The following is a 10899-nucleotide window of genomic DNA, read 5'->3' as shown; positions in this document are numbered from 1 at the left end:
GTTACCATCCCCAGGTAATTCCAATACACAAAAATTTGAGACGCACTAATTTTGGATACTTTGTTGATTGATCTAATTTTCTATAAATTATATCTAAGTAACTACTACATAAATAAGTATTCCACATGTATCCTTTATTTTAGCAATATTCAAGATTTAGTGTGTAACAAAATCACCAAGGGGATTTGTTAAAAAAAAAAAACAAACACAGATTTTCTAGTTTTTCCTCAGAGTTTAGAATACAGTATGTCTAGGATCAGGCCTGGTTTCCCTAAACTACAACCCCCCTGAACAGAATTAAAGTTAATGATAATATCAATTCTTGGTAACAGCTCCAAATCTTAGGAAAATACCTAACACATGAGAAAGTTACATGCAAACTGTTTCTGTTAAATTCTGAAATGTTTCAAACTTTTTCTGAAACCGTTAATCACAGAATCAAAAGTTTGGTAATTAAATGTGCCTAGTTTCATTCATGGGACATGAGGAGATCATTCCTTCTTTTTCCCTCCCTGCCCCCGCTAAAGGAATACCATTATTTCAGCCAAAGTATAACAAAATAATTTACTAGAGACCTTAAGAAGTTAGTACTACCTCCATTGTAATCAACTACTTCTTATTCTAGAAAATAAGACCAATATAGTCTGCAAAGTAGTTGTTAAATCTCACCAGAGATCTCAAACACAGATGCATCCAGGAGCCATCCATCAGGTAACCAACGGGAGACACAAAAACATGATATCCCAATTACAGACGTTCAAGTTCAAAACAAAAATCTCTCACACAGAACAAACAAGAACACCTTTGTGGGAAGCATTCAGCCTGTGACCTGCTGGTTTCTGGTATATGTACTAGCACAGTTCTTCTACCGTGTTTCCCTGAAAATAAGACCTAGACAGACAATCAGTTCTAATGCATCTTTTGAAGCAAAAATTAATATAAGACCATGTCTTATAATATATTATGTAAGACCCAGTATTATATTATATTATATTATATTATATTATATTATATTATATTATATTATATTATATTATATTATATTATATGAGACCGGGTCTTATAGCAAAATAAGACCAGGTTTATATATTAATTTTTGCTCCAAAAGACGCATTTAGAGCTGATTGTCTGGCTAGATCTTATTTTCGGGAAAACATGGTAGTTATCCGGTAACATACCAAAGGGCGTATTTGTATTATTCATTTGCTCATATGGATTATTTGGGGACTTTTGGGAACTTGGTTGTAGTCTGTATTTTACTTAGGAAGCCAAGTGGATTTTTAAAGACATATTAAATAAGCTATAGCTATAATCTATGGGTTTGCATAGCCCTGTTTTTTTTTCTAAGAAGTTTAGACAAGGAGCCATATAGAAGATGTTCAGTTCACATTCTTTTACACTACACAGTAATACACCATCTTCAGAGAAAAAACAATTAGAATTTTTGTGGAGTACCTGTCTTTATTTCCCTTGTTAATTACTTATTAGGTAAAAGCGTATGATGCTAATTTACTTTGGTGCTTTGATTCTGCATGATTAGGAAAGATTTAAGATGTCCAGAAGTTTTCATACTTTGCAAAAGTCAAAAATTCCTTAATATCGTTAAATGTCTAGTAAATGTTTTTTTGTTTGTTTGTTTGTTTGTTTTAAATGTCCAGAAGCATAACTGTTTCCAAATTTCACCTAGAGGTGTATTTATACTGCAACTTCTCAAATGAAAAAGAGAGCTGTTTCCATGTTCAATATGTACTTTTATTTTAAATACCAGCACAACAAACACATGACATGACAGGACCATTACCTTAATAATACTGATAACATTCCTTGACAAATTGGCTTATAATTTACATACATTGTTTTTAATCTGGAGCTATTTTAAATATTATCTTGACATATACTGTAAAACACAAATCTTAAATATATACCAGTTGCAAACATAATGTGCTTTGTTACTATTTTCCTTGTCATTCGAATGAAATGATTTAAAGTTCCTCAAAATCATGTCCACTTGTATTCATTGTTTCAGGATGCATGACTCGTCCCATGAATAGGATTGTACCTGCATTGGGTTGGAAGTGAACAACAGAGGGGATAAAAAAAGGGGGGGGGGGCAATTATTTCCCTTCTTGCTTATAATGCAATGATCTCAAAATGAAAATATAAATAATTTCATTTAAAAAATCATTTGAACATTAGAAATTATCTGATAAATAATGTAGAAAGCGTTCTCATTTAAAAGAAAATTATTTCTCTTTAACCTATTAAAAAAGTTCTGTTTTCATAACAGACTTACCTGTTCTCCTATTCCTGATAAGAAAGAAAAATGGATGGTCGACAATAACTTGAGGATACAGCACAGCCATCCTACTAATTGCAATCATTCCTACAGTGCAGAGAGAAAGTAATTACATGTCTGTGGATGTGCAGGGAATAATGAGAAATTTCTTCAAACCATCTATGTTTAATACAAAGGCAATGGTTTACAGGAAACATGATTTTAAAGACTTAAGGAGAGAAAAAGTCTAACGGTGCTAACACTTCTACTGTAAATACACACACACACACACACACACACACACACACACACACACACACAGTTTCCTATCTCCACCCCTCCAAAACTAATAGGGCAATTAATTCTGCCTGTGACAATATTTTTAGTCTCAGTCTCAGATAAATACTTACGGGTTTACTAAAATGACCTTTGAGTTAAGGGAAGAGAGAAGTAACCCTCCCCCCCCCAAAAAAAAAAAAAAAAAAGTTTCTTTATACTCTCAAATCATTATTTGTCTGAAATGGGTATTTTTACATAGCAAGTCACCAGGCTTTTAGTAAGCGGCTGGAATGGCAGTGATTAAAGGGAAAATACAGCAATGGGAACCGAGATGTGTTTCCTACAGCTGGGAAACTGAATTCCCCTGAGATCCTTCTTCTGCACGATCATTTTATACTTGCTCAAGGGTAACTCGATTGTGAGAAAAAGGTCACTATTAAATTATGTAAGATTTTAAGTTTTCTTGATATCTGCGAATACTGTGTATCTATTTCCTCCTGAAAATACTTTTTTAACTGGTGTCATCCTTTTAATGGACAAATTTATGCAAAGGTAGAATATTGTGTACAACTATGATGTGTTACATTTTATGTATGTGTGTGTGTGGGGGGGGAACTCAACTAAACTTTGATGATGAGGTTGAAACCAATCCAAAAAATTAAAGAAAGGAAAAAAAAAAGCAATGGAAAAATCATTCTCACTTAACTAGGGAAGTCAGAATGATCAAAATGACCAAGGACATTTGCCTTTTGGCTTTGGACACATGATTTATGGCAATTTTTTTGAATTATTTATTTAAAATTGTGATTTTATTAGTATTATAATTCAGTTAAAGTTATTTATTACTTGCTATCATATGCTCTTGTTCATGTATATGCTTTTAAAAAATCAAAACCTTTCACTGACAAAATTAAAAACTAATCTGCACAAGTAATTAAGCAGGAAGAAAATGTTTCAGTGGGCAGCAGGGAAATATTTAAAACATTGAAACAGGCAGCAGAGCATGAAAGTCTACTCTACAGAGCTGCCAAATGTCCTCCCACCTTTCATTAGAAAATGGGAGGTGGGAGTCACGCCACATGGGGCACTAGAGTGAGTTTAGAACATTCTAGCTAGTTTTAGCTATACTTCTAAGTTAGAGCAGAGCCAGAGAAGAGTCAGTTTTATGGTTGGGTTCTAAAAATGACCCCTATCCCCTGCCCAAGATTGCTTCAAAAATACAAATCTAGAAAAGATGAGAAGATTTTAGAAAACAGCTTGGCACCTGAGGTGGCAGCGGCTTCGGAGCCTTCTTCATTAACCTCTATGAAGGACTTGTGAATTGCTTTGGAAAGAAAAATCTCTTTGTTATCTGCAAAAAAAAAAAAAAAAAAAAAAAAGATAATACAAGCATTTCTTCAGTGGCAGAGGTAGGGAAGCATTTTAACCTTTAGTTAAATGGATTTGAAAAATATAAGAAGAGGCATAAGATACTAATATATGATATAAACATAATGATGTAAAACATAAGATATAATGTTGTAAGATTACATTTATGATTTGAGAGAACCATTGAAAATGTGTATTCTGATTGTCCTCATTTCATATTCTCTTGTTAATTTTCTCTTCATTTTTATTGGTAATTTTCTTATTGCTTATTTCTTATATTGCCAGAAAAAGCAGAAAGTGTCTGTTTTAATAGCAACTTCAAATTAGTTCATAGCGCAGTATGAAAACATCTTACATGTTGTGCTCTAGTTTGAAATTTGCAAACACACACACACAAAAAAAAGATAGAAATCTAGATATAACCAGAAAAAGCATTAAAAAAAATCTAATCTCTAATTATTGTTGTAATGTAAATAACCTTGGCAAAGAAAAATAAAATTGTTTTTAAGTTGTAGAAATGTGAACATATAAAAAAGTTACTTTACATTGCATCCAGTTAATTGGCTTATTTGAGGAATACCCTAAAGTCAGAGGAAATAACATATTTTCAATATTAGGAGGACTGCTTTTCCCTTTGAATTATCTTTCTATTTATGCTTATTTTTAAATTAATGGTGGTTATCTGCTGACTTGTGTTCTCTCAAACTTCATATGTTGAATTTCTAACCCTCAAGGCTTCAAAACATGACTGTATTTGGAGATAGATTTAAGTTAAAATGAGGTCAATACAGTGGGCCTTAATCCAATTATGACTGGTGTCCTTATAAGACGAGGAAATTTGGACACAGATAGGTACAGAGGGAAGACCACGTGTGATGGTTAAATGTATGTATCAACTTGGCTGGGCCACAGTGTCCAGATAGTCAAACATATTCTGGGTGTTTCTGTGAAGATGCTTTCTGGATGAAATTAACATTTAAGTTGGTGGACTTTGAGTAAAGCATGATCCAATCAGCTAAAGACCTTAATAGACCAAAGATTGACTTTCTATGAACACGAAGGAATTCTGCCAACCACTGCCTTTGTACTTGAGCTGAAACTATTCCCTGAGTCTTCAGCCTGTCTGCCTACCCTTTAGATTTTGGATTTCCAAAGTCGCTACACTGTGTGAGCCAATTTCTTATACTACATCTCTCAATAGATGATGATGATTGATAGATAGACAGACAGATAGATATGCATAAATATGCATAGCTAGCTAGATGGATAGATAGATAGATTTGATCTAGATAGAGATTTTCCTGTTCTGTTTCTTTGGAAAACCTTGACAACATGTGAAGCCATAGGGAGAAGGTAGCCATTTACAAGCCAAGGAAAGAGGACTCAGAAGAAACTAACTCCAAAGACACCTTGACCTCAGACTTCCAGTCTCCAGAACTGTTACTAGAAAGTAGATGTCCATTGTTCAAGTCACTCAGTCTGTGGTACTTGGTTAGGTCAGTCCTGGCAAACTATACAATAGAGTGGCCTTTAGCCTTAGGTTTCCAATTTATCCCCAACAGTCAACAAAACAAACAAAAGATACCTCAAATACAAAAAAAAAAAAAAAAATAGCACAGGGTAGTTTACTCAAGTTTGTTCTCCCAACCTTTTTTCCAATTCTTGGAGGTATAATTCAAATTTAAGATAAATAACTTCATTGCTGATGACCAGCACCGATCAGTATTAGTAAAAGCACAGTTGATTTCCCATTAGGCTGCTTAGTAATATTCCATAAGTAACAAAGTCCTATCCACAACACTCATTTTCCTTTCAAGTTTTCAAAAATACGTAATTATCTTATATGGATAGGGAATGATGTTCAACAACGTTTTTGGTACATCTGTTGCACAGCACCTGCTTATTCTGAATAAAATCCAAGACAACTGAGAGGCATCTCTGAATATTCTTTTAATAGGGATATTACTTTCTAAGCTCATCTTTAGTGTTCAGATATAAGCATTGCATTGCGAAATAGTCCATCTCACATATTATGACATTTTCTTCTAGAATGCATTTGATGACTAGAAGAAAAATAAAAAGCAATAAAGATTTTACATTAAACAATTAAGTATAATTAGCTCCTTCAAATCCAGAAGACTAGTTTTTCAATGAATAAAAATAAAATTATAAATTGCCTTTATAACTAGTCAAACGTATTTAATTGGCAAAACAAACACATGATTTTCAAGACAGTAAAACACATTAACGATTTAGTAGTTAACTGATGCTGTATGATTTTCAGACTCTGCTGTGCATTTTCATCAGTCTGATCGGGTCATCCACTAAGAGCCAATATTACGGCCCTGAATGCAAAAGTGACAGAACCCAGTTCCTGAAGGGTAATGAGTGTCCACATCGCCAGCTAAGTCCTCTTCAAATATTCTGAGGGGAGTTCTCAAAAACACCTAATGATATTTCAGCCACATCAATTTGCATAGAGGAAACTACCTCCAGTAACTCCTGAACCTGATCTGCTGGCTTCAGTAGGCAACTTGAGAGAAAAGAATCTTGTTCCTTCAACTCTGGCCTCTGCCCCAAGAGTACCCTCCTCTAATCACCTATCCTTTCATATGCTTTCTTTTACTTATACAAAATGGTGGTAAGGAACTGTGGCAGAAAAGTCAAGACAAGGATACTAAGGGTTCTCCCAGAGAGCTAGTTATTTAAAAGATAATGAAATGGACAGATTTTTAACCAGATGCTTGAAGAAGAAAGAGAGATTGCCCAAATAAACAATATTAAGACCAAAAAAAAGGAGAACAAATCTAAAGATACAGAAGGTAATTTTATTAAAATCACAAAAAGTGCTATGTATAATTTTCTGCAGATAAATATTAACCAACTTTGTGAGGTATGATTTATTTGCTATAAACTGTATCTCTATACAATACACAGTTTGGTAAGTTTTGATAGATGTATATATCTGTGAACCCACCTCCACAAATAAGATACAGAATGTTTCCATCTCCCCTAAAAGATTCTTGTATTTCTTTATGCAGATAACTTTGAAAATGAATAGGCTTATGATCAATTTTTTACAGAAATGTATAAATTATAAATTGAACCAAGGGAAAAAAAATAGAAGATCTGGATAATCAAGTAAGCATTAAAGTACTAGTTGAATCAGTAGAGAAAAACTTCCCTCATCCTCAGAATTAAAGACTCCAAGTCTAGAGGGTTTGCTGAATGATAATAACCAAATCTTTAAGGAACAGATAAAAATTTCTGTTATAAGACCTTTCTAGATTCTAGAAAAAGTAATCTAAGTCTTACGTTGATATTAAAATTGAGCAAGGGCAGTCTTAAGAGAGAAAAAATATCATTAACCAAACTCACCTAATACCATGGAGATAAAAGTTCATTTTTATCAGAAAATTAAATCCAGCAAGATATACAAATATTTTTATAAAATGAATTTCAACGTTGTCACAATGTGTCATGACACCGCAGTTGAGAACAGCTCTAACAGACTCGAGTTTATATTAAAGCATCTCTGGGATGATCTTATCAAAATAGAAACCAATTTAAGCCACTACCCTACTTAAACATGTTTACCCCCTCTCCTGCTTGCTCTATCTCCCATCTCTATTTCAGTATCTCTCATCCCCCTGTAGCTGCTCAGTATTCAATAAGAGGGCCTCTATTAGGTCGCTTCTCCTTCATTCATGTAGCATTCTTCACTTCATACCCTGTGCTGCAGTGTATTTGAACTCCAATAGCCTGAACCTACCAAACTTTATCATTTCTGTGTCTTTGCTTCTCTAGAAACTCCCTTACCCCTTGTTGTTGTTCAGTCAGACAGCTAATCTACATTTAAGGCTCAGCTTCGAGGCCTACCAGGCCTTTTCTGCTCTCCTCTGATTTCTATCCCCCACTAAAGGAGAGCTGACCACTCTTCCCCACTGAACCCAGGACCTAATTCTATTGACGTCTTCATAGTATATCATAGTGGTATTGATCACTCTCTCTTTCTGGACTGTCAGCTTCCTTAAAACAAGGATTGTGTCATTCCCTTTAGTATCCCTGGCTTCTGGCATTCAGTAGGCCTAATAAATGAACTACCCTAGTAGAGGGAGTTTCCTGGTAATGTGTAATTTTCCAGTATTTAACCCAGTCCACAGCATAAACAGAAATGTATTAATAGTTGAATGAAAAGGTCAGCTATTTCGTAGGATTTGGGGTGTTGTCACGCTCTGGGCACCATGACCACAATTCTGTTCATAATTATTGCTATACAGTTGATTCCTGTAATAAATAAAATATGGCACTAATCCAAAGTAGATGCTCTAGGTAATTGATGGAGAACAGCACCAGAGAAGGAAAGAATACAAAGACCACACACACACTAAATAACTTAAAAATATAATCAAGTAGAAGAGCAAAGGGAATTGTATCCACCAGACCCGTGTCATTGTATACATTTCAAAGACAGCAAAATAAAGATCCAATCCAGTGTCCCAGCCCTCTGGGGTGGTTAACTGATGCATGATGGACAGCAAAGGTCTACACATGTAAACAAGACCTCAGAACCCTTAGCCTTCAGAGAAACAGTATCCTTTGCATATACAAGAGGCAGAGAACGTAACAAATAAGAAATTACATCACAGATACCGAAGGGGAAAAAATGATTTTTTTTTTCTTTTGGGGCAAGCTTCAAGTAGAAAGGTTAAAATAAAATATAAGCCCAAAGTGGTTTCATCAAGAATGTTTCTGTTGTCACTAAATTTTAGAAAGAGATCAGGTCATGCAAGGATACAGGCGAGCTTATAGCTTCCTATGCTTGCCTTCCGTCGTGTAATAGCTCATCGTCATGTAATTATGTGCCAGTCATGTTTCGTGCTAGGCCATACCCTTTCTCGAGGGCCTGGACCTTGTTTGTCCTATTCATCTCTTATCAATTCCTTGCACACTGCCAGGCACCAAGTTCTCACTCAGATATTTGATGAATGATAATGTGATAGGACTTAAGGAGATTTATTTTACACTGATAAGCTCATCTTATTGGCTAGAGAAAAGTTAACTATTCTCTAAAAAAGAAAATAAATAAGTCAAAGGCAAACAGAGCTACCAAAAAAAAAAAAAATCATACTGGCCCCAAGCAGTCTAATCGTGGCCACAACAGATGTTGCTGCCAAATGACGGCTCCCGCTTTCCTTGGGGCAGTGTGGAGCCAGGCTTTTCGCAGGGGTAAGATGGGAACTGGGCCAGTAAAACGCTAGGTTCCCCAGAGAAGAGCTGGGCTATAATTCAAGCTCTTCTAAAAGAAGCAGGGCAAAATACTTAGCATTGAGCAAATATGTAGTGAGTACCCTGTTTGTGTGAGGTATTGTGCAGGGCACCAAAGCCTCTAAGTATCTGTGCTTAGCATAATGTTGGCAGGATGGCCCTCAGATGCAAGTGGATGCTGTTACTTCCTTTGTGGCACTGTTCCCAAATACAGACAATTTACATAGATGTCTGCGTCAGGAAGGACATGCTTAAAATAACAAAATAAAAACTGTTCCATAACAGAACGCCAGAATATCAAAAGCATTTCTGCACTTAAGTTGCTAAAATATTTTTAGCTTCGGCCCGCGAACTTTAGAAAGGTTTTTAGAATTTGGGTTCCTTCAAGGTAGGAATAGTTTGTTTGTTTTTCTGGATAGATTTTGTTATAGACCAGCAAATATCATTTATTCATGCATTCATTCACTCATTCATTCATTTATTCATGCATTCATGTACTAAGCACCTCCTATGAGCCAAACATAGCTGATGCACTGGGTATACCTTGGTGAACTAAATATTTCCTTCTAATGGGGTTAGGACAATAAATGACAAGAACAATATAAAAGCAAATCAATACATGACCACAATTTCGGGGTGTGGTAAATGTAACTAAGAAATAAGATAAAGTATTGTGTTGGCTGGTAACTAGAGCATGGAAGAGGAGCTTCTTAGCACAGGCTGTTAGGAAAGGCATGTATGAGGTCAATTTGAGCTGAGACCTAAAGACTACAAAGGAGCCAGTGATGGGAAGATCTCAAAGTAGAGCTTCCAATGGAAGAAAACCTAGTGCAGAGGCAGACACAAGCCAGACGTGTTCAAGGAGACAGGAGATGGCCTGTGTGTCTGGAGCAGGAGGAGTGAGGAGGGCTGGAGGTTTGAGAGAAGCCCCCACATGTGGCGCAAGGCAGGGCCAGCACCATCTCCTCACAGCACACACACACCCAGTATCTGTCTTCCTCCCCATACCATGCTGGGCTCTGAGGACAGAAAGATGTCTATGACCCAGTCCCTGCTTCTGAGGACAGAGACACATATGTGAACAAATAATCTAAGGAACAGGTAAAATGTGTGATAGCACTTTGCACTATGAGACTCTGAATGAGGGAAAGTAAATCATCTAGGAAGAGCGAGATATCAGGGAAAGTTTCTCAGAAGTGGTGACATTTGGGCTGGGTCTTGAAAAATAAGCAGAAGGGTGAGGGTCAGAGAAGGGGGCAAGGGCATTCCAAGCAGAGGGTTATGTTTGCAAAGTGAGAGAAGCAGTGGGGAAGACCCAAGTCCAAGTAGAGCCTGGGCTATGAGGAGGTGGGAGTGGCAGGGGATGCACCTGATCTAAGAGCTTGGACCATGATGCTAGAAAGCTGGGCTTTATCCAGAAGTAAAGGAACACAACTGCTTTGATTTTAGAAGACACCTGAGGCAGAAGCTGTAAAGGGTGAATTGGATGAGAGAAAGCTAGGGGCAGGAAGATCAAGCTTAACTGTTGCAACAGTCCAGGTAAGAAAGTAGGAGCAGAAATGGAATTATGGCATTGAAAGATAAATCTATCCCTCCAGCTTACAGGTACAAGGAGAAAGAGAACAAACAAGGGCAGGGTGTAAGAGTCAGTCCAGCATAAATCTAAGCTCTTGAGTCTGACCTGGATATGGCTTCTGCTGTGTCTTCTT

At 36.2% G+C, this 10899-nt stretch overlaps 1 protein-coding gene across 5 annotated transcripts in view; it reads right to left on the bottom strand.

Annotated features, from left to right (window-relative positions):
* Positions 1-1730: 1730 nt before the first annotated feature.
* SERPINI1 (serpin family I member 1) overlaps positions 1731-10899 on the bottom strand; it is a 74406-nt gene continuing 65237 nt past the window's right edge. For all 5 annotated transcript variants that reach the window (XM_019735797.2, XM_019735777.2, XM_074327440.1 and 2 more), the window contains 3 exons: positions 3819-3905; positions 2294-2383; positions 1731-2059 (listed from right to left, as the gene is read on the bottom strand). In XM_019735797.2, coding sequence (XP_019591356.2) covers positions 1983-2059; positions 2294-2383; positions 3819-3905 — 254 coding nt within the window. In that variant the 3' untranslated portion in view covers positions 1731-1982. The remainder of the gene's footprint in view (positions 2060-2293; positions 2384-3818; positions 3906-10899) is intronic.

Source organism: Rhinolophus sinicus, linkage group LG01 (genome assembly GCF_036562045.2).
Source record: "Rhinolophus sinicus isolate RSC01 linkage group LG01, ASM3656204v1, whole genome shotgun sequence".
NCBI lineage: Eukaryota > Metazoa > Chordata > Mammalia > Chiroptera > Rhinolophidae > Rhinolophus > Rhinolophus sinicus.
This window is presented reverse-complemented; position numbering and strand designations above follow the sequence as displayed.